The sequence below is a fragment of the Melozone crissalis genome, unplaced genomic scaffold (genome assembly GCF_028551555.1).
Source record: "Melozone crissalis strain CALT ecotype California unplaced genomic scaffold, PUWL_Pcris_2 ptg000016l_1, whole genome shotgun sequence".
NCBI classification, from domain to species: Eukaryota; Metazoa; Chordata; class Aves; order Passeriformes; family Passerellidae; genus Melozone; species Melozone crissalis.
In genome coordinates this window covers 8,200,041-8,224,851 of record NW_026535794.1, presented here as the reverse complement: position 1 = coordinate 8,224,851, position 24,811 = coordinate 8,200,041, and the positions used below count along the sequence as shown (strand labels likewise).

Here is a 24,811-nt window from a genome sequence, read left to right as displayed (position 1 = left end):
GAAATAAAAGAAGTGTAGTGGAGTGAAAGAGATGAGGTAGCAAGATGACTGGTGCTTAGAATAAAATAGAGAAAGTTGTGGTGAAGATAAGAGATATTGCAACAAAGCAACTAAATGCTTTTGTATGATAAAAAGCTTGATGCACTTGACAAAATCATGCAGCAGACATCAGTGTAAGGCCTCCCTCTAGATGACCACAAGAAGGACAGGAAACCAACGACCACCTGGAAAGATTATGAAATTGCTGATCCCAGCTTATTGATATTTGCTGATTTGGACTAACCAAGCACATTAGGAAATGCTCTGTAGGTTTATAAACAGTAGATATACTTTGTCTAACTTGTAAGTGGTGTGTGCCGTGAGTGGGGTGGTGACTCCCCGGCCATCCAGCACTGCTTGCTTGCCTTCTTTACAATAAAAGATATAGAAATAAAAGGCTAAAATTAGAAATAAAGAAATAAAATAGAAATATAGAAATAAAATTCTAAAACAGTATATATACTTTGCCCAACTTGTATTTGGCGTGTGCTGTGAGTGGGGCAGTGACTCCTCGGCCACCCAGCATTGCTTGCTTTCTTTGCAATAAGAGATATAGAAATAAAATTCTAAAATTAGAAATAAAGAAATAAAATAGAAACATAGAAATAAAATTCTAAAACAGTATATATACTTTGCCAAACTTGTAAATGGTTTGTGCTGTGAGTGGAGCGGTGACTCCCCGGCCACCCAGCACTGCTTGCTTTCTTTACAATAAAAGATATAGAAATAAAATTCAGATTGATTATTGAAAACTTTATATCAAAAGCAGTATTGGGTTTTACCCCAAATTTACCAAGAGGCTGTGAGAAAGCTGAAAGAACAGAAGAGAGGTACTAAAGCCGTGTGATCCCTTTCTGCTACCTCGGGCTTGTTTTAATTTTTAAATCAGATCCTTTGAGTCTGTGTCAGTGGCATCTGTTAGTTGTCCTATACAGGGCCAGTGTGAGGAGTTTACTTTGGCAACAGCACTTGTGGAAAAATGCTGCAGTGCTGTGTAAAATACCATTTGGGAACATGGGTACTGAGGACATTCCCAAATTGGTTTGTCAAACTTATTGAGAGCTCAAAATGAAATCTGAAAAACATTGGTATGAGCTCCTTTTGACTTCAGGCACAGCCTGAATCTGGAGAGCATGCAGAATGTGGCAAAAATAATTAGAAAATTCCCTTTAAAAACCAATTTATGCTGGCAGATTAATGGCATGTTATTTAAAAAGTGATGCTAGAGATTAGGTTAATTGGCTTCCTTATTAGTTAGCCTCAGCAGGGGAGTAGCAAGGGCATGAGTGGGTGCAAATTCTAAATTGCCTGGCCTTCCACATCATAGCTGAGGATGGGGAACAGGACAGAGAGAGGCAGCACAGGGAAAGGGACACTGTCACAGCCAGTTTCCAGCAGGGACACTGTGCAGGGGCCATGGGCACACACCAACAGGGTGGAAAGCTGTGCCTGCTTGCAGAGGAGGAAAAACTGAAAACAGTTGGTAAAAATGGCAAAGGGGTCACTGCTCAGCGCAGAATTTTGTGACTCCTGCTATTGAGAGGTGGAGGACAAGGATGGCTGCTTGTGGATGGCAAATTCATCATCACCCAAGAAGGTGGAATGTCAAACTGAACTGAACCTTGTGCTGTGCCCTGCGCTCAACAATCTTCATCCACAGATATCCACCAGAGCAATATTCCTTGTTAAATAGGTGATGAAGAGGTTTTTATCCCTTCATCCAACAGAGGCTCTACTGTCGGCTGATGTATTTCACCACCTGTTACATCACATTCACTGCTCACCTCCTAGATCTGAAGTAACTAAGTTTTCTTTCCCTTATTTCAGTGAAGGATGTGAACGACTAAAAAAAGTCATATTGGGCCCTCTTTGTTCATGCACCACCCTAAAATATGCAGAGAGCTCCACAGTAAGGATAAATTCCCATGTTCCATGGAAATGGCAGTGTGCTACCCTCTCCACCACTCACATGCATCATCATCACCTGGAAGGTCAATGAAACATCCACTGCACAATGTAGTTTGCAATGCCTAAAGCCCAAACTCTGCAAACCACACCTTTACCAACAGGAGACTCAGTGATCCTTCCAGCCCTTCTTCATCTCATGGCCTCCTGATCCATCACCACCACATCATGCTGTGGGGACACCAATGCCTGACACACCTGTGTGCCCTCTGGTGTGCTCTGACTTTCCAGATTTGCCCTTTATGCTGGAAACTTCTCCTCTGACATCTCCAACCCTTCAGTTCCCTGCACCATCGCCCAACCAATCACAGAAAACAAGGGGAGCCCCAGGTGGGTGCACAGCACAGTTGGAGCTGGGGGGAACAAGGACAAAGAAAGATCATGCAGCAGCAGAAAACTTCTTGGACCGCTGTATTGCTATTTTTTAGCATTTCTAATACATGCTATGCCTGATACTTCTATTTTTTCCACCTTTGTTTTGTCTGGAATAGAACTGCGCTGTCAGTCAAGCCTTTCTTGCTCTTAGCCAGGTATGCTGCAGACCCAAAGCTTATGTGCTCCTGCTGTGGCTTCATCGTGTTGCTGAACACTTTCAGCCCACAAGCTACTACTCAGATATATTGCCAGAGAGATGGAGCTTTCAAAAACTAAGCTTATTGAGGAAATTCCCAGAAAAAAGCCAGCTCAACCAACCAACCAACCAACCTACCAAGCAACCGACACAAAACAAAACAAAACAAACTGAAACAAACCAAAACAAAAACAAATTTAAAAAATCACACACATACACACACAAATCTACCCCCTCCCAAAAAAAAGGAAAGCAAAAAACAAAGAGCAGATTGTGGCAGGGAAGGGAAGAGACTGAAGAAGTCTGGAGTGTGTCACATGGACACTACAGCTTTAACAGGGTTGATGGGGAGAAATCTCCTAATTTCCATGTTCCATACATGGAAACAAACAGCAACTAATCAAAGCTAAAGAATCACAGAATGATTGAATGGTTTGGGTTGGAAGGGACCTTAAAATCATTCAGTTTCAAACCCCTTGTCCTGGGCAGGGACACTTTCCACCAGACCAGGTTGCTCAAAACCCCACCTAACCTTACTCTGAACACTCCCCGGGATGGAGCAGCCACGACTCCTCTGGGTCAGGCTGCAAAACATTCAGAGGAAAGAAATTTTTCCAATATTCAGTCTAAACCTGCCCTTTTTCAGTGTGAACCTTGTCCCAACACTCCATGCCCTTGTTTCAAGTCCCTCTCCAGCCCACTCCAGGCCCTTTCAGGCACTGAGAGGCTGCAGTGAGGTCTCCCCAGAGCCCTCTCCTCTCCAGTGCTCTGGTGAGTGGCCAACCATGGCTCTCAGCCAGACACCGCCACATCTATATTCCAGACAAAAACCCTGAAATCTGGAACGTGAAATTCATGCAGTCTGACTCTCTGGGGAAGCTGAGTACTTCTGTTTCCAGACCTCCTCATCTTTTGCACACACAGCACACAGCTCAGTGGAGGCTGCAGCTGAAAGCCAGGCCATTGCAGAGGGCTGTCACGGGCAGCCATTTGTCACCATGCACATTGTTTTGCACGATTCTGAATGGCTGAGTTTTTAAATGAAGACATTGAAAAATTGCTTACCCATGAGGTATTTTGCTGAGGACATAATATGCTGTATATGAATGCTGGTACACCTGCAAAACAAAATTAAGAAAAAGACAAAACAACAACAAAAAAGAGATTAGTAACTGCCACCTGTGTTAACAGAGCTCTTTTTTTTTGCAAAAACAGTCTAACATTTGTGGCTGAGAAGCTCTCCTAACCACTTCAAAATGTGTAGTAGAAAAGAACAATGCATGAATGCACTTGGAGCTGTTGTGTTTCCCACTCTGCACTTTGTGAAGGAGTTTGGCAGAGCTCACACACCCAGATGCTCAGTGTCGTTGCCATGGCCACCAGGTGTTTGATTAAACTGGGGGCACACAGCATCTGCAAGGGCTAAATTTAGAACAGCCATTAATGAGGACACCTTGGTCAGCTGGAGACATTCTCCATCATTATAACCAGACACAAGGCATGGGGGTTTTGTTGTTTTATTTCTACATAAATAAAGCAGGGAGTGGTGCTGGTGATGTCAGAGAGGGTTGTCAGGCCCCTGTCAGTCAGGAAATAAAACTGTATTCAGTCAAGGCATAGAGTTGACCTCATGTTTGTACGACCTGCTATGTTGCATCTTCATATCAGTCTGTGCTCTGTGGACCTTGGGGAGGAGCTGGGCAGCTTGCACAGCAGCTCATCTCACAGGGGACAGTTTATTACTTGTTTTCTAAATAGTAAATAATAACAGTAGAGTCGATTCCAGTGATTGAAGAGGTGGTGATTTTCCACTGGTGACAGCAGTCCTTTACAGTGATCAGTAGTCAGGACATCAGTGTGAAAGGTTTAAATATGAATAATTTTATACAAATTTATACTTTATGAAATTCTGTCCTGTTACTATATGCAACTAAATAAATAAATCTCCTAGAAATCCAAATTTCATTTGGCTTCTAGTTAAATCTTTAAACCATTTTTGCTGTCCAGCAGCTCTCAGAAAGCATCCTGTCCCAGAGAACAAAGGAGAAATTTCTTGAATACTTTCTTCACCAAGCAAGGTTGATCAAAGTTATTTTTTCCTAGGCTGCTCTTGTTTTGCATAGGTATATATATATATATATATATACATACATGCATGCATATTTATTTATTTATTTATTTATTTATTTAATGCTTATGCCAAAAACCATGAGATGTCCTGGATGGTGCAGGGAGCCCCAGCAGGGGCCATGCCAAGCACATCATCAGTATCACAAGCAAGCATCACTCACTCCCTGCCCCTCTGGAGGGCAAACCTGCAGGGTTTGTCCACAACAGCCCTGCAGCTTCTGGGCTCTCAGGGAAGAGGCAGATAAACATGAGGCACATCAATAAGCACAAGGCACAGCACCCTGCAAATATCAAATCAAACTTCTCTCTTTCAAACCAAACACTGTATCCTCACACTACTGCATGAGCTCCCTGAAAAACAGGCACAGAGGTGACAGCACTGGATTTCTACCTATGAAATGCAGAAACTGATGCTGATTGATGTGATTTCCTTCCTGCCTGTGCAATTCCTCCCTGCATTACAAGGACATCATGAGGGCACATCCCCAAATCCTATCTCCTTTCAGCATTCAGATCCATAAGGACTCTTCACACAAGGTGATTCTCTGGTGTGTTGGTATCAGGGAAGGTCTTGGAATACAAGTGAATTCCCCACAAGCCAGCATTTATTTTAGTACAAGTGTCATTTTTAGATCCACCTGTGTCAGATGATGTCAAAAAAATTTCCATTTTCTCATCCTCACCCAATCATACCAAAGAGCTCTTGAATCTTCTGATGTTGATACCTGAGACCTGCCTGATGCATGCAGCCTTAGAGTTTATTCCAGCTTTGATGAAGTCCTAAAACTGATACAATTCCTTAAAGAGAAAGCACTGGAAGACTGAATCTGCCTACAGATCTGAAAAACCTGGTAATACATTGTCATTAAATACTGAGACATTTTTGTCTTCCAATATCCTGGCAGTAGGTTGGAGAAAATGATGTGGATATATAAATTCTGATCTGAGGCTGGGATGGTTGTTCATGGTTATAAACCATGCTGTGTTGTCAGATAACAGACGAACAAGCCCCCCCAAAATGAGTATGAACAGATGCCTTCAGCAGAAAATCATAAAATGTGGCAGGCTGGAGGGAAAAGAAGCAGCCAGGGGAGTTTTGAACAGGACACCTGGTGATGTCCTTGCTTGTGGTGCAGAGTCCTACAGATCTGCTGGGAACCTCAGAGCTGTCTTAGAGACTGAGGCAAAACATTCTCTTTCCTGAGAGAGCTCAGGACTGAGGAAAACAAAAGTTGCAGGACACTCAGAGAGCTCTTTTATTTTCTGACTGTCATTTGTCATCATCTTGGGTCTTCGGCCAGACTCTAAAATATCTCACATCAGCTGTGCTATAGTATACAGACTTCAAAGGCTTGCAGCTGGCAGAGTTTACTCACAGGAGAAAAAAATTTCTCAGATAAATCCTTACAATGTGTAGGATTGCTTCTGTAAAAAAAGAACTACTTGTATGAGCAAATATTTTCAGATCAGATATTTATTATTAACATTACACTTGTTAAGGAAACAAGCAGCTAAAAAATCCCTCTCAGCCCAACTATTTCAAACCTATTTGGAAAATACTCTGCCAGCAATGGTACTAAGCAGAGAAGAATCCAAGAGAAAAATCACTTTATGTCTTTCTGAGAAATTAAATGGCAACTTTCCTCTTCGATATGCAAACTAAATGAAGTTAACAACTATTTGAGAGAATGACTGTGCTTGCTTAATATCTCTACTAAATTTCTGCTGGGATCAAGATGAATTTGGCTGTTCACTTAGCAGTAGGGAAATCCCACAGCAGGGAAAAGTGTAGGGGAGAGAGGAGCATCCTTCCCAAATCCAAACTAAGCCTCAGAGAATGGAGAGTACTTAAAAGTCAGCATTCACTGCATTAATCCTGACTGCTGCTGAGGCTTGGCCAACAAAAATAGCTGTATAAAGTCCATGTTCCCCTTTTCTATCAAAGGGGATGCCATTGACTGATTTGATGCTCCCAGCTCTGATTTTTAGCTGGATTCCAGGAGCATTACAGCTCCTCTCAGCAGAGAGGCATATCTGGGGGTAGCAGAGGTTTTGGCAATTGCTGTGCTCTGCAGACTCTGTGTGTCAAACCATCCCACCCATGTCACAGACATTTTTTCATAGAAATCCTTTCTTTGGGATTTGTTCATCTTCGGGGAAGCTGAGGCCCCAGAAGAAGAATGTAAACAATTGTTATCAGCTGCTGTGGAATGTAACAGGTGCAGCGGTGATTGGGCTTCTGTGAGTGTTTGGATTTGCTGACCACTCACAGAAAGAGTTTGTCCTTGCTTTCTGCTGGACACAGAACTTTATTATTTTTTCTTTTCTATGCTATTCTTAGCTTAGCAGCCTCTGCAACTTCTCTCCGTATTCTTTTTAGTATAGTTATAATGTATTATATATCATATATCAATAAATCCAGCCTTCTGATCATCAAACAAGATTCTCGTCCTTCTCTCACCCTGGAAGACCTCATCAGGCCATTGTAATACACCCACATGAGTCAGAGCAGGTTTGGGAGTGCTCTGAAGGACTCTGGGTATCACCACAATCAGGTCACAGAAGCTCCCATGCCAGCTGTCACCAACAAGTGCTGTGAAAGTCATTATGACAAAACCATTGGGCCAGAAACACTCTCCTCCTGGGCTTCTCATCCCAGGTCACAGCACAGATCTTGTTTACTTTCAATCTAAATTATGCTCTGCAACATGTGCATGTTTACACTGAAATCATACAGGGACTGAGAGACAGATCTATCTGTTCCACTGAAGTCTTGGAAAGGCAATAATTTCTCTAAAATTCAGAAGAATGCAGGGCTAATTACATGTGACAACACCTTGTTGTGAAGCCACTGACCTCATTTTATGCAGCCAACAGAAGGAACCTGGACCTGGTCAGATGAGAGCAGAAATGGAAACACTGCAGCACATGGAGCAGCAGGGAAGGACATGTGCCTCTCTCAGGCCAACAAATTCCAAAGAAACAGGGAAATTGTGGTTCCAACAAGGTACAGAAACAAAATGAAAGAAGCAATTTCTGTGCTGTGTCACTACAGAGCAAAGTGTGGTGTGAATGGTAATGTCTCCTTGGAAACACTGGTTTAAGTGCTCTAAGGACACAGGTCCTTGTCCGGCAGGGCTTACTGAAATAGAAACTATCTGTTATTTAAGCATAGAGTGAATTTGGACTAATTTATTAATATACTTTAAATTAGAATCCATAGCTCTTGTATTTGCCCCAGAGTAACTGCAGAAATATGTAACATACATCCAAGAAATTTGTGAAATGGGTTTTCAGCACCTTATGGCTGGTATGAAAGATTGCACTACCTGCTGAGGGTTTATCCAAGGCATCAGAAAAAAATAAAGAGTTTAGTTTACACTTCCATCTCCTGTCTGTGGGTTTCTGTCTCCCTTTGTGGGCTGATGCCAGGCCAGTACCAGCAATAATCAGCATTTATGGAAGGCATTCTTTAATGTTTGCATGACAAGATGCTGAATCAATACAAAGAAGAGGCACCTCATTTTAAGGAGGTTTAAAAACCAAGAAAGGGGGGAAAAGCCCTTGGAAGAAGGCTCCCCAAACCAGCCCAATCCACTCATCTTCCAGCAGGCTTTTCTACCAAAAGAGCTGATTTAGGATCTTACCACCCAGTGTATAAAACAGCTCATGGATCTGGGATTGAACCCAGGTGGACTGGCTGCCATGAGCTCATTATTGCTACTCACTTGATAAATACAGGAATAAAACATGCTTTGCATCCATTTTCTAAATGGTTCCATTGAGCCCCTGGCCCTTTGTACAGTAGTGTTATTTACATTAAAGAATTGCCCAGAAAACTCACAAAAAAATCCCATAAAAGTTAGAGCTCACAAGGGACCAGTACAGGGCAGAGCAGAAGTGCAGCTGTTTGCAGCTTGCAAGGCTAAATACAAATTTTTCAGTGTTTAGTGTCTTTCTTTTTCAGGAACCACACATTTTATCCAAAAATCCATCCCAGCCCTCCCAAATAAAACTGAACATACCAAATAGTCATCAGAAAGAAAAATGCACAACAGTTTGTTAAAGCCTGAAAACAGCAAGAATATATTTTAATGTGATTAATCGTAAAGCACCCAGGATTTATCTGGGTAAAATGACTCATTTTTTATTCTGTAACAATAAAGTATATCAACAAATAATAGATCCCCTCTGGATTCTTAATAGACCCTAGTTGTCTCAACAATCTCTCTGCTTTTACACTGTGCAGTAAGACAGTAAAAATATATCACAAGTGGCTGGTGAAACAGGAACTGCCAGATCCATTTAAAGGGTTTCCCACAAAGAGTCTCTAAAAAGACATTTGCTGGAAATAGATTACACAGCCCATTTTCCTACTTATATGAGCAGACAAATCCCCAAATGCACATATGAATGTCAAGCCAATTGAATAATCCCAAGCATTTGACATAATTACATATTCCACCTTTCAAAATGGTCCTGGCGCCCTTAAACAGTAACTAACACTGTGATGCAAAATATGCAGGTAAAAGATGATTTGCCATTTGGCCTTTAGTGTCTGTGATATTTAACCAGGCTCTGAAGCTGACAGATTAACAGGAAAAAGGAATAAAGTAGAATGCAGGGAGGCTGCTGCTATGCATTGGCAAACAGCTCATGTATTCTGTACCTTGTTTTCTCACAGTGTCATGAAAGGGAGGGGTAAACAAGTTCAGGAGGAAAATACCAAGCAAACATCAGCCAAGGGTTGTGTTTCCTTCTCCTGCATGGACACAGCATGTGTGTAAAGGATACCATACTCTCACATGAATTCTTCTATTGTCAGCCATCAATAGGCAAATCTGATGTTCACTTCACAGGGTAACTGTGTTGTTCATCAGATCTTCCAGGAGAGGAAAGGATAACTTTTTGACTAAAAATACCTCACTGCCATAATGTGTCATGGTAGTCTGTGGAGGATTAAAGCAGGTCGCTGTGCCTGGTTGCAGAATATTCTGTGTCTTTTATGAAAGTCAACATTAAAAACTGAATTTTCACTTAATGTGTCAACATCATTTGCCTTGATCAAAACTCTTTATGGTACCATTGGTTCCACTGAACCCTTCTGTTCTGTTGAGAAGAAATCCTTGTTTCACCATGACATGTTGAACTGGCCCTCCAAAAAGATGAAAAATCCATTCCTGCACTTGACCACCAACTTCTGTATAAGGTTTGTTCAATTTTTGTGCTTTTATTCTCCCCTCTGTTTGTGATTTAGAGCACAAGGGGTTACCTCTGTCTGAGGCATGGTTGGTTAATGCTTTTTTCATTTTTTCCCTCTGTGCAGACAGAATGGTCAGCAGTGTTCCCCTCACTCCAACTATTTTTGCAAAGGATTTTATTTTATTGCTAATAGGCACTCCATAGTAACCAGCTTGGAATTAGGTTCTCTCAGAAACATCATGCTATCTTTTCTTTTTGTGTCACTGCAATAAAAAAAAAAGAAAAACTACCGAAATCCATACTGGTATTTTGTACCCTGCACTCACTGAATGTTGATTGCTTGCAAGAACAAAACAAATCAATAAAGCAGTATAATTTGAGGTGTCTCCAACATTCTCACCTTGCAGATTCATTGTGATACTGACCTATTTTGCTTTCTTCTGAGACAGCATATTCTCTTTTGTCCCTGCATTGAATTTTCCCTTTACACTTTATCATTCCTCCAGTAGAGTCTCATGCTGTGTGTCAACCTGCTTGCACAGCCCTCTAAGGAACTCTGCCCATTTCTCTTCGTGCTTCCAATAAATTAGAAACCCCATAATGAAATTCTACCAAGGAGCATTTCCTGAGCAGCCAATACCCCACAGCTGCCATCAAACACCTGATTTGGGATGCCCTTGCCTGCTGTGCTGCATCCAGCTGATCAGCCTCATGTGGGATGTGCTCACAGCCACAGAAAGGGCTCTCTGGCACTGCTGGGACACTCCAGGACAGTTTGGGGAGCTCAGGGGAGGGCAGGGATGGGGGGAAATGGGTTTGAGCAAGAAAGGTGGTGAGAAGGGGTCTCTGAATCAATCAACATACAGAGAATTTGGCAACTGGTTGCCTGTGCTATAATTGTCTCTGTATTCCAGAGGAATTAATTTAACATTTGTGCAAAAGGAGGAAGATATAGACTTGGGGAATGCAAGTATTAGAGTTAAGGGAAGTAAAGATTTTTCATGCAAAGAGGGGGGAAGGATCCTGACCCAGCAGTGAAGCTGCGCCTGGGCGGGGTGGCACAGCCAGCACTGACCTGTCAGTGCCTCAGGGAGAGCCAGCAGGTCTGTGCTCCCTCAGTCACACCAGTGAGCATCATCCCATTCATTTCCATGTAGGAAATCAGCAACTGGGTGTCTCCAGAGCCAGGAAGAAACCTCAGCATTTGATTTGGAAGAAGGCAGTAATACAAGAGGCAGTGGATCATCAGGACATGTTTCTATTTTGCAAATCTTTTAACCAATTTATCTCTTAAAACTGAAAATTAAATCATTGTCCTTGTTGTTTGAAGGACAACCAGGACATCTCTCCAGCCATGCAGAGCTGGGAATGCCCTGCCACCCACACCAGAGAGGCTTCCTTAGAGCACAATCTCACATCAAGGTGACATCAGGGAGGGACAGCACATTCCTGCCATGGGGACTTGCATTTTGGAAGCATTTGTAACGTAGCTGAAGCTGATTGTGGCAGGGTCACGCACCACAGGCAGCACACATGGTTAATATGCAAATCTCTCCCACAAACATCCAGAGGCTGGACTGGGATTAGAAACTGATTTTCCAAGCACCAAACCAAAGGTCTCTGAAACATCAAAGCCAAGGAGTTATTCCTTGGCAAATAATATTGTCTCAAGTTTGCAAATCAACCATAAATAAAATGTGATAGCAACATCCACCACAGCAATGGATGGACTGGCATGCTGTAAGAGCATGCTGCTAATTCACCTCCCACAGACTGATTATCTATCTCAGTTGTTTCATGATAATAATTATTTGTTAAAAGATTAGTTTTCAAATGACACTTTTGAGAGCCTTATACTGCTGCCAGTGCCAAAAGGGAATTTTGAGGCCAGCTTGAGGATTTATGACTTTGTGGGGTGGAGTGGATGCTCTTTTTGTTGCAAACGCAGCTCCAGCAGCAAGTTAGGCCACAGGTATTAAGAGGCAGCTCGTGTGCCAGCTCTCACCCCTCAGAGAGTGTTAATCCAATCTGCCAACTGCTGCTGCTCTCTGATGCAGCTCTGCCCTGCCAAGCAATTACAAAAGGCTCCTTTTGCTCCAGAGCCACCTGTCCCTCACAGCGCTGCCCTGGCACCACAAAGCCCTGCAGTCACTGCATTAAAGGACAACAGCTATGTTTTTAACTGGTAAATGAAATGGGGGCTGCAAAGCTCTCTGTGGGATTTCTGCACCGGCCTTTGTGCACTTGTAGGTGCTCAGGTTATTGGGAGGTAGCTGCAGTGAAGTTACAAAGAATTAGGAATCAACATTGTCAATAATGAGCTCATTTTTTGTTATCTTTTTAAACTTTTGTAGGGGGATAGAATATAAGTAAATAAAGGTAGTATAGAAAGTAATCTTAGCCCTAAAGAGTTGCAGCTGGGTTAATTATTAAAGATTAGGAGCAGGCCTGATGTTAACAGGCCACAACTGCAGCCAATAAGAAGAGTGTTATAAAAGAGTGGATTGGTTGGCTGAGCAGGAACTGGAGTCAGTTGGCTGCTGTGAGGTCAAGGAAGAGTCAGTGCCTAGAAGAACTACCTATGAGGAACATCAAGGAGGTGTGACACTCTGGCAATATGGAACCCTTGCAATGTAACGACAACAAACTTTTATCATATGAACTCCCAGGCTTCCCCTCCTGCCCTCTATTCAGAACTCGGAAATGAGAATGAAATTATCTAGTACGTAGTTGTGATTCTAACACACCAAACAATATGTCTAAGGAACGGAAATAAAAGATGAAGTAACATCATTATGTAATATGAGCACAAAAGTAGCCTGAGGCCAAATAAAATATTTAGAAGGACACAGCAATTACCCCAAATGAAGGAAACATAGAATAAATTCAGATCCATCCAAATACACCCACAGAAACACACAACCATGATTCTTTAGGAATATTTGGGATCATAATAATCCCCAAGTCCATCCAGTTCACTTCCTTGGCTCAGTGGCCCAAAGCCAATTCAGACAAGACAAGAGTTATCTGATTTACAGACTTCCTTTCCCAAAATACCTTCCCAGGCTCTTGCACTTTGCAACCTGGAGTGCCTCCCTTTGCAGCTGTCTGCCTTGAGGGATGTCCCTGCTGCTGACCCCTCCAGTCACTCTTTACAAGCATTTCCCCTTTTTGCACCTACAAACTCATGCAGCAGCTCCCTTTTCCCAGACAATGGTGCCAAAAACTTGTGTGGGTTAGGATTCCTCTTAGCAGCCTTTGGTGTTTATTTTAGCTTTAGAATTACACCCTGAATTATACATTTTATAGAGGCAGCCCGGGTTAGCTGGTGCACGTGGGATTTTACAGGGTTCACATCCACATTCACTCTCACCTTTATTGTGTTTGGAGCTGCAAGTCTGAGGGCTGGCGGACAGCATGAGAAATGAATCTTAATACAGCTTTTAATGAAACATTGCATAATGCCTTCTTTCAAACAAACATTTTTTGAGCTGTGTGGACACTGACTCTGGAAATATTCTAAAAGCCACTTTTTTGTGAAGTTTACAATGCAAATGGTAAAGCTTTATAGCAATTATGTGAGAACCAAACCATGAAAAAGTGCTGAATGCTTAGTATATCTAATTAATTTATTCATTCTTAAATAATTCACTTTAGAGGCAGAAATTACCAACTACAGAACCACAGCACACGTTCTTTCTATTAAAATTTACTCTTAACACGTAAAAATTGCTTTTTCTACTGTAGCAGCTGAGAATGTGAATACTACAAAGAAGTTAGTACTGACAGTGAAATTTTTATAGTTGGTCCTAGGCCCAGGGCACTTTTAGAAGGCTCAAAGAAAAGAATCTGAGACCAGAAATATGAGTCTGTCAGAAAGCATTAGAGAGCAACAGTTTAAAAGCAGTGAAGTGGATGTGAAAGAAATGAAAATACTGAGATGTATGCTAGGAACCTTGGTCCAAAATCCTCTCCCCCTTCAGTGAGAGATTCATTTTCCAGTTCCATATGAGATCAGAAGACTCAGAGCTGTGCCTCAATGTACACACAGATCTAATTCACTGCAGGAGACAATTCTATATTCTGACAGGAAAAAAAAACAAACTGAAATCACACAGAAGGCAGGAAAGACATTTTCTGTGTTATCTTTGTGATGCTGTGGGCAACTTCCATGGGGTAAATGGTCTGTGGTGATGAAAAGCATCTTTGGAAAGCAAAGGGGAGAGGAAGGAGCACAGAGCCTGCCCTGCTCCTTGTCTGCTGCAGAGCCCTCCACAGCCCTTCCATCAGCAGCACCATCATCACTCTTCCACTCTTGCACACAGAAATATGGGGACTCAAGCATTTAAAGACATGACTAAAGCCCTGTGATCCCTGTTCCCTTTTCAAGAATGAGCTTCTTTTGAGCAGAGAATAGAAGAAAAAAGAATAGAAGATTCCATTTTCAAATCTGGGTCATTAGCTGCCCAAGGAGGAACATTAATTATTGGTTTTAACATCAAGCTGGTAAAAGCAGAGTTCTGCAGGCAGTTAAAGGGATAAAAGGCACTTGTTTAGGGTAAACACAGAGAGCCACTCACTCCTTGGATTTGGGATGTAACTCAGCTAAAGAGAAGAACATTTACGTCAGAAGATTTGCATTTCTGAGTACAGGAACTTCATCGGTGTGCCCTGCATAGCAAGAGCTGTTTTTTCCAGAAGAGGGCACTAAATATATATATTTTTTACTATTTCAGTGATTAAAAATTAAAAAAAACCAAAAAGGAATAGAAACCAGAAGAATTAGATTATAGACCGCTTCACAGGTTTCTGCAGAGACACCAGAATTAAATTCTTTCTAGTTTTTCCTTCTGAAGCTTTTAAAATCACTGTTGTTTTCTCATTTTGGATGCTACTCCTAATATATTTCTTTCCATAACTTTTTAAAATAACCACCTGTACTTATTACAATCCAGCACAAACCAGATGTTCATTGTCCCTAAAAACTTAGGAAGAAAATTAATGCTAAAAAGCAGGAACTCATCTCTAATGTAATTCTGAAGCCTCTCTATGTTGCAAGGAATCTAATTATTTGTTATATTTTAATTCTTTTCAATAATTTTCATACTGGTATTAATTTCATTCCTCTTAAAGCAAAGTTACCCCACATTTCACTAAGATAAATTCCCATACACAAGAAAGAAAAGAAAGAAAACTGTGGTTATTTTAATGCTCTCCATCTGATTTTGACTGTCTAGGAGACCTTGTACATTATGTTATGAAGGCTTTAATCAAAAACAAATTGCAATTTGTTCTTAAGACATTTTTTTGGATCTTATTAGGACATTAACCCCTACCAATTTGTTCAAGTTAGCTCATCCATACACTCAGAAAAGGAAGCAGAATGAGAAATATAGCCTTATGCAAGCTAAGAAAAATTGTTTATTTTTGTATCACAGTGTTTTGCCTTGAGGCCTTTTTTTCCTTCCCTGCATGATGAAAATCTCATTTACTAAAGAAAATATTTACAGAGGAAGACTGCTGATAGCTGATGCTGATACATAATGCACCTATGTACTTTTGCATGACAGGCTAATTATTTCTGAGTTTGGATGCTCCTCTAGTCTTCTCTGGAACTGCGGATTTCCTTTGCAGTTTGCTGATGTGTATCTGTGCCTGTGAATAAGTGCAGGATACAGTTTATGGGCCTTTGCTACATAAGCAAGGCTGTCCAACCTAGTCTTAAAAACAATTTTGCACTCAGTCATGTTTGTGCAATTTCTTTTGAAGTCTCCCAGCTCAATTCAGGAGGCTTCAGGTTTAGTTCTAATTCAATTTATCTGCATTATTAGGAGAACAGCAAAGGTTTAATCCATTGTTTTTAATAGGAAAGCAGTTAAAGCTCAGCAACTGAAATCAGCAGACTCTGTTTTTAATGCTCTGCATTTCAGGTTTGTTGCAGTGATCAGACTAAACAGTCCCTGGAATGGAGAGAATGGAGACTGAAATTGGGGTTTGGTGCAGTTTTCCCAAAACCACGGCTATGTAGGGAGCAGGCCGCAGCAGAGCTGGAATGTGGGGATGGAGGTTGTGCTGAGTTTTGCTTCCCAGCTCAGGCAAACATCGCATATTGTGCTTTATGAATGCTCCCAGACCATCATTTCAGAAGCACAGACATCCCCAAAAGCAGGAAAGAATAGAGCCAAAAATCTGGTATCCACTGTTGGCCATGGAAGAGCTGCAGGTCCTAAGTCACCACAGTGGCTGCCAGTGATAAATCATGGAATGGTTTGGGCTGGAGGATCACCCAGTTCCAACCTCTCTGCTGTGGTCAGGAACACCTTCTATAGACCAGGTCCCTTCAATGTGGAGATGATCCCACTCCAAGAATACCTGCTGAGCATGAGGAGAGTGCTCACTCTTTGCATTTTAGGGGTGCAAACATATTTTCCTTGGATAATACATACAACCAGCCATTCCTCCTTGCTGACACTCAGTGCCTATCCTTTCCCTTTTATTAAGAATGGAAAACAAAGTATGCAGACTTGGGATGTGTCTTTTCATTCCATTTTCTTCCACCAGTTTCTTCTGAGTTACAATGCCACACCCTTAATTTTAAATAAGAACCCATGGCTCCATGACTTAAGGATACTAACTACCAAAATGTCCCTACAATATATTTGTTTGAGTTCCTAATCCCCTCTAACTTCTTGTTTAAACTATTTTTTTTTCCTCATTAAATCAAGCTGTTCCAAAGCAGAAGAATTGCTGTCAAAAAGCAAAGAACCATTCAGGCTACATAAAGGAATACAGTTTCTGCTGGAACTTTGTCAAATGAACCATGAGGGTCCTCCCAAACCAAAATAAAGAACAGGTTTCACCTGTTTTCTTCCCCTGTGTTAGTCCAAAATTTGCCCTGAAATTTAGCAACATTAAATTAATTTCTTTAGTTTCTCCCTCAAAAGAAAGCTCTAGGATTCAACTTGTCAGTAATTATTGCTCCACTGGCCTGTAACTGTGTCCAAAAATTTCTATTCTAAACAAACAACGGGACAGAAACTGGTGGAAGAATAAATATTCTCTCCCCATTTGATGACATGTTTGCTCAATTAGAGTGGGTATTCACCCTCCTAGAGCAAGAAGTTTTAATTCTGCAAGCACAGGCAGCAGAGAAGGTTTGGCATCCAAAGGGCCCTGCTGCTGAAGGCACAGCTGAGGACACCTGCGAAGGCGATATTTGCACAGCTCTGTAATAGAGTTTTGAAAAGCCAGGGATCCCCTGAGAGCTGTGTGGCAAACTTCCCTCTCTCTCTGTGCCGCTGCAGATATCAAATATTAATTAGCCTGAAACAATTACTGATACCAACACATGACACACGTTGCTATCTCTGACAGAGATATTGCTGCTTCTGCCTGTGCTGGGATTCACTGGCAGGAAAAAACCAAAATACCTGACTCCCAGCTACTGAGGGGTCAGATATTTGGTTTATTCAGAATAAATTCAGCTTTGGTCTATTCAATGAAAGGTGACCATGAAGAGCTCATCTCCTGCCTTAGATAGACTCCCCCAGGTTGGACAGAAAAGAAAATGGGAGTTTGGAAATGTTTTTGAATCAACCTTGTCTGATGCCTTTGAAAATTCTGTTTTGTCTGTCTTGCTGAAAACAGCAGATGAGGGAATTTGCTCATGGTGGGTTTGAGATTGGAAAATATAGGCTGTCTTTCACAGAGACCAGATTCATAATTAAAAATTACCACAACAAACTCCTTTTAAAATAAAATATTGCCGTTAAGTGTTGTCAAACAATAGCTGCTGCTTCAGCTTCAAGCCCAAAGTAAACTATAACCGACAAAATTAACCTCTCTTATGCTGTTAACACATTCTTGTTAAAGCAACACTTCTGGACACACAGGCCTTAGCTTTAGTTATGTAAATGCAGCTGGAGCACTGCTGTTCTACCACAAAGAGGTTAAACAGAAATTAGCAAACAAGGTTATCACACTGCTAATCTTGGCTTTTAAAATAATATCACTCAAAACAGGATTTGTAAGAAGAAGGAAAAAGAAAGGTGGTCCCCACCTTCAGCCCTGACACCCCAGAACAACCCCACTGACAGCCCACACAGGCACGCACATGAAAGTGCCGCCATTTTCAGAAGCTGTGAGCATTTCATTGAAATATTAAAGATTAGCTGACTGGTATTAACAAAATTTGTTCTATGGAAAGTAACTGAAGTTGTTGCTTACCTGAAAATTTAGCAAATGATCAGACTTGTTGAGTGGCTGGCCTATGTGTTTCCATTAATTCATTAATAACTTTACTTCTGCTCTTTAAAAAAAGCACTGGATGGCTACAGTGATACAGCTCATTCTTCATTCACAACTGCATTCATACAGTTGGTGAATTGAGAAAACAGAAGATACTCTGCCCGAAGATACCATGCACAAATGTAATGACAGAAATATTTTAACTGATATAAGCAGTATTTGGATTGAGTCCATTTCTTCTTTTTGTTTAGTAAGTGCTTTATCCTAATCCATTATTTATCTTAATAACAGTAACTATTTCTCACAAGTATATGAATTTACAGTGCTTTAGGCTTGAAAATGTTGGAAAAAATAATTATAGCCAGCAGCCTTTGATATAAGTGAACAATGCCCTTATATTGTGCTTTCCAATAGAGGAGTCCTTATTTATGAACAATGATTCAAAACTTTATTCACATTAAAAAGAGGATATGAAAAACCATAAACATAAGCTTTTCACTTCAAAATGGCCCCTTCAAAAACTAATAATTTACAACAAACACCAAAAATTAAATAACAATCAATAAAACAGGTAGCATTATTTTATGACAGAAATATTCTATCTGTGCTCACTTTATCATGAAATCACTAAACACTTTCAGTGTTCCTGAAAATAACATTGGGTGAGAATGAAAAAAATAAATTTGAAATATATTTATTGTCATATAAAGAAAACAGATTTATGTAAGCTTATTTCTAGGCCTGGTAAATCCATTTCAATTAAGCAATAAATATCATGACTACAGTCTGAGCGGTATTACTGATGATAGTTATGACAGTGTTCAATTTTTAGAGGTATATTTATCATAATAACGTTTATCACCTAGCTCAAAAGGATGTTGTGAGGATTCATTAATATTTATATCCATTAGTGTTTTGGAAATAAAAAGCATTACGTTATTTTAATTTTTACACAACTAATTAAATTAGTATGAGGTTGTAATTGGACCACAAACACAAAGCCCATTCATTTCATATAACAAACAGACTTGAAGAAATAAAAAAAAAAAATAGCAACAACAATAGTAATATGTTGCTTTCTAGAAATAATTTTTTTTACTTCATTCCCACTCTAAATACCAATTCTAAGGTTTGCTCTGGGTCTTTCTGAGCTCTCTTTGCTCCCACCACTTGTCTTAGAGATACAAGCAGGGAGAACAGAAATACTGAACCCACCACATGAACTAGGCTAAAAAATAATTATTCAGTGTGTTCTAATTACAACAATGAATAATTCTTTCCAACCATTTGGATTAAAAAAGAGTATTTCTTTTACTGCAACATAGGTAACAGCATCTGTTGTACCAGCTGCAAAAGCCTCTGAGCCCTGACTTTGTTGAGAAGCCTTTGCAGTTTGGTCCATGCTAATCAGCCAGCATTTCTGAGTGTAATTGCCCTTAACTGGCACAAACACAGTAATGGGCTGGTAAAATTGGAGACAAAGAGCAAAAAGTTTTACAAGGAATCTTGGTAGCTTTAATTCCTCTCTTGCATGATGACAACACTGATTCCAAATAAAGGTAAATAAATATTGCCTATTTAACATCTCACTATGTCACTCCAGAAAAAATGTTTTCTTCTCACACATTTCCTCTGTTTGTTTGATTCCATTAAACAAACTCCACTGGTAACTGACTGCCACACAAAGCTGCACAAGCTTTAGTTACTTTACTCTTATTTAAGTCTTTACTCTTACCTCAGTCACAGAAATGCCACGAGACTTAAGGGTTGCTTTGTCACTTGGCTATTTGGGAGACCCCTTTTGGAGACCAGGGGTACCCACAGAGGTGGTGCCAGCCCAAAGACCTGTGTGTGTCCCCAGGAGGCACACGGGGGGCACAGAGCTTGCCTGTCTATTGTAAAAGCAGGCAACCCAACCAGGCGAGAGAATGATGCATCTGACTCCATCTCATCAGAAGGCTTATTTACTATACTATATCATATTAAAGAATTCTATACTATACTAAAGAGTACTTACTGAATGCTAAAAAGATAGTAATAAAAACTTGTGACTTTTTCCAGAGTCTCGACACAGCTTGGCACTGTTGGTTGGCCAACAAGTGAAAACAACTCACACCAGAATCCAATGAAACAATCACCTGTGGACAAACAATCTCCAAACACATTCCACATGAACCAAGAGCAGGAGAAGCAAATAAGATAAGAATTGTTTTCTGTTGGGAAGGATGAAAGTTTGAAAAGAAAGTCTCACAGATATGAATGCTTAGCAGAAAGATTTTTGAATGTAGAGTCTGATGAAGGAATAGAGATGGAAGCAAGTTTTGATATAGAAGAAAAGAATTGCTGAGCCAGTTTTACTGGAAAACCAAGGAGCCAAAGGGTGTGTTAGTTAGAAGGGTTTTTATGGCTTAGAGGAAAGGATAAACCCACCTCAAACAAGAAGATGTTTTTACCAAACAGAAAGATAGCACAGGCAAAAATACCTGCCGATGTTGCAAGTAGAAAAAAGGTTTCAGAATTTTCCACTGCAAGGAAACTGAGAAACAACTTCTAGCTTAAACAGTACCATCCTGACTTTTAGTGATTGGAGAACAGTAACATGAATATGGTAATTACAGTAGTTATGATAGGCTATAGATAAAAGTTAAGGTATAGATTGGTTCTGCTGTATTAAGATGCTCAGTAAAGAAGAGTATATAATGCATTGTAACCAAAACCAAAGGATCTCCAGGCCTGCCTGCAGCTGGAGCTGACAGCTGTGGGCACAGCTCTGTCACCCATGACCCTGGACTGCTGTAACACCTTGAACGTAATAAATGTATTTTGAAGAGCTGCCTGGAGTCCTGCATCCCTCATTATGGCTCTTACAGTCTTCCTTTTCTCTGAGGCCTCTCACTGCCTTTCAGCCAGGAGAAAAGCCCTGGGTGAAGGGATCCTGTTCAGAGGATGTGAATGCCAAACCCATCAGTGCTGCTGGAGCCACAGGCTGGATGGGCAGGAGTGTCCTTGGCCAGGCACCACCAGAGATGCCCTGAGCCTCTGCCCCCTTCTGCTGAGCTGCTGTGGCCAAACCCCATTTGCCCACGTGTTTTGGGGTTATCAAACCTCATATCAGAGCCCCACACACTTGTTTTGGTGAAGGATGATTTGAAATCAAAGTTTCTCCATGGAGGTGTTTATTCCCTGATGCTTTCCCGAAATTTCACACTGTTGTTTCAGCCTCAGGTTGCACCTTGTTGAGGTGTAAAGAAACTAAAAATAAACAGCAGGAAAACTGTGGGAGTATTTCAAGACAAAGAAGCCTGGTGCCTTTCCTGTGACCTTTCCAGAAAAAGATCAAATCTTCTGTGTTCAAGGTTAGAAAAGCTCCCTATTAGCACAAGGCTTACCCAGAATATTGCTGCCTGAAAGATTAAACTTCTGTAAATATAAGCACTGCAAAAAAAAAAGCATTACAATGAAATCTGACAGCCAGACTAGCCACAATGTACCCACACCAGCCTCACAGCTGTCTGCCAAGCTTCCTGGGAGAAATATGTTTAAAGGAATGTGCTCTAATTCATTATCCTTTAAAATGATAAAGTGATACAACAGGAAAACACACATTAGCTGCCTCAGTGTCTTTGCAAAATAGGTGTCTGGCAGTTCAGTGCTGTGTTATTCCAGTGTGGGTGTCAGTGCTGTCACCCAGACCAACACTGAGCAGACACGCTTCTGTGCAAATAAATAGAAAAATATAGAAGCAGCTATTACTGGAAGGAAATGACTTTGTGGCACTTTTCTTAAAAATATTCCGCTTCATTGGAGTGACACACTGTGCTCCTCTATTTTGATGTTTATTCCTAGCTGGTATTAAACATAGAGGCTGAATCCATTCATTTCAGAATTCAGACAAATTATTAATTCATACTATGCATATTAAAGCAGCACAACTGTACTGTGTAAAAAAAAAAGATGAAAATATCTATACTCACAAACAATTAAAAAGCAGCACGTCACACTTTCAAATGCCAAAGAAATAAGAAACAATTTCTGATGGCTAAAAAATAAGTATGCAATAATTCCAAGAAGCTCCTTTTTTGAAATTGTAGAATTAAAGTTTAAAGACATGTCCTCTGCCAATACATCTCCTGAAATTTCCTTTTGACTTTGCAACAAGGACAACTGCCCAAGGCTTTCCTGATCAATTCCTTGTGTTGCAGAAAACAGCGTAATTTGAATTTTGTCCAAGAGTACAGTTTGAAATGCAGAAAATGTGAAGAGCTAACTAACATGCAATTATTTGCAGCCACAGTCTGCATACCAAGGGAGAAGAAAGCTGAAGAAATAATTTAGCAGTTATTGCCATTTTAATACAGAGAGCCACCCATCATGGCTGAAAGCTGCAATAACCAAGAATGAACCCAACTACCCCTCTATTAGTGTGCTTCAAAACAGAGCAAAACAAAACAAATCCAACAAATTTTCTTTTCTCCATAAACATGGATCTTAAAGGAATAAAAGAGGGTTTGTTTTGTTTTGTTTTTCTTCAGGAGCTCTTGCTATATAAGAATAACTGAACAACTCGCAATGTTCTCTTACAGTGTGTATAGGCCACATCCTGAAACGTTCCCAAAAATGTTTTCAGCTTCCCACCCTGGGTTTTCCTTTCTGGAAAAAGATGTGCTGTGATGCAGGGAGCACCTGGCTGTGTGCTGCTCTCTCTTCTCCAGACAGGCATCTTGAGAACCACAAATTCAGTGTTTTTCTGTGCCTCAAACTCACAGGTCTGCAGGCATTGACCTGCAGAGAGGAGGATGCAGAGGAAGCACATCCAGCCCAGCCCTTTCCATTCCCATGGCTCTCCTGCCACATTGCCCACATCAAGCACTCCTCCACAGACTCAACACAAAGTCTGGGCTGCAAAAGCCCCCCTAACTCTGTTTCTTTCAGGCCATCAGAGTGTGCAGTTCTTTTAGTGGATAAAGGTTGAGAATAAAAAATTATTTTCTCATTATTGTTTTTCAGAAATTTAAATTTTTCTCTCTCTTTTTTTTTGTTGGTTTTTTATAGGTTTTTTGTTTGTTTTGTCATTAAAGATATTTTTCTGTCATTCTCAGAGGAACTGAGGAAGCCCTCCCTCCTCAGGGCTCTTCCAGCTTTCACAGTCCATCTGAGCAGAGCTGGCACAGGGCTCCACAGACAAAGGCTGATTTCCACTGAAAGAAATGCATTTTGCAAAACATCTCTGGCTTACAAGGCAGGGAAATTTGAGAGAAAGGCTTTGCTTGCTCAGTGATCCTTAGGCTGCCTTTTCCATGTTTAGAATTAACTTAACACTTCCCCATCCATCTCTGTCTAGAACACAGCTAAGCTTCAGGTAAGTGAAGTCACACCACCACCAGTAATTTCCCAGGAAAAATCATTATGAATTACTCCTTAAGTTTCTGACATAGTTTTATTTTCCCTTTTTCTAAAACCAGACATGCTTCTTCTGACTTTCATAGCACCGAGTCAGGAATAACCACAAAGATGATAGCAGAGAAATCAGATAAGCAACAGAGCTACAACTTTCACTGCCTAAAGGACCCACAAATTTCCTTTGGTTAGCAGCTGAAATGTTTTTTACATTATAGACAAAAACAATTACAGCTGTCAATGAATTAATTATTTTCATTTTGAAGAATTGGTGATATTCTAGACTATGGAAACAAAATATATAGGGCTTATAGTTCATCCAAGTAGTAGAGCATACTCAAACATTTCAGGCCTTATACCAGCAGAATTGAGAAAGACAAAAATATTATTCATGCAGAAGAATGGCTTCCCCTATGTTTGATTCTTTGGTCATCATTTAAAAATGACTCATTACATTTTTCCCTTTTGAAGTCTGGTAAAAAATTTGCTGTAATCCAGAACTTAGCATCAACCTAATGGTGATTTTTTACAAATGATTTATACCTAACCCTCAGAAGAAAAGGATTTATAATGAAAGTGATAGCTCAAGCCTAACTGCAGCACTGGGAATGGTGACACCATAATTAATGTATTATTTCAGTTGTGGGAGACACTGACAGTAGCTTTTTGTTCTGGGAAAGAAATTTATAGGGTGATGGAAAAAGGCACTGTGGAAAAAAAAAAATCACAGAAGAGGAATAGAAATCCTTGTAGCAAAGACATGTCCTTACAATCCCCCCTCCCAGAGGCCGTAAAACCCTGGCAGTGACAGTGTTTCCTCACAGTCTAATTTATACCTTTCTCCTCTACTAGATGGCAGTGTGACATGCTCTCAGAATTGCTAAGTGAGGGGGTTTCTTGCTTTCTTTCATAGGAAGCAATTAATATAAAATATCATCTTGCTGGCATAAAAGTAAAAAAAAAAAATAAAAAAAGAAAAGTTTGCCACTGGCTGTGTATTTTGAAATGAAATCTGTTTACTTACAGGCTCAACATCAAAGGCAAACAGTGCATATTCCCTGTCAGGTGACACCTCATACCGGATGGCCTTTAAGGAGACCTGGAAAATAAACACAGTTTTGAAACAAATATTCATCAGTTTTCAACTAATGACACCTAATGGTTATGATCATCTCTCTAAGGATGAAGAATACTGCCAGAATTAACTGTCTTGAAAAATATAGTGTCTTTTTTTTTTTTTTTAACCCCAGAAATGTTATG

At 40.5% G+C, this 24,811-nt stretch overlaps 1 protein-coding gene across 3 annotated transcripts in view; it reads right to left on the bottom strand.

Annotated features, from left to right (window-relative positions):
- The window catches only part of DPP6 (dipeptidyl peptidase like 6), a 515,287-nt gene that overhangs the window by 124,522 nt on the left and 365,954 nt on the right, over positions 1-24,811 (bottom strand). For all 3 annotated transcript variants that reach the window (XM_054273203.1, XM_054273201.1, XM_054273202.1), the window contains exons 5-6: positions 24,576-24,650; positions 3,641-3,693 (exon numbers count right to left, since the gene is read on the bottom strand). In XM_054273203.1, the coding sequence (XP_054129178.1) occupies positions 3,641-3,693; positions 24,576-24,650 (128 nt within the window). The remainder of the gene's footprint in view (positions 1-3,640; positions 3,694-24,575; positions 24,651-24,811) is intronic.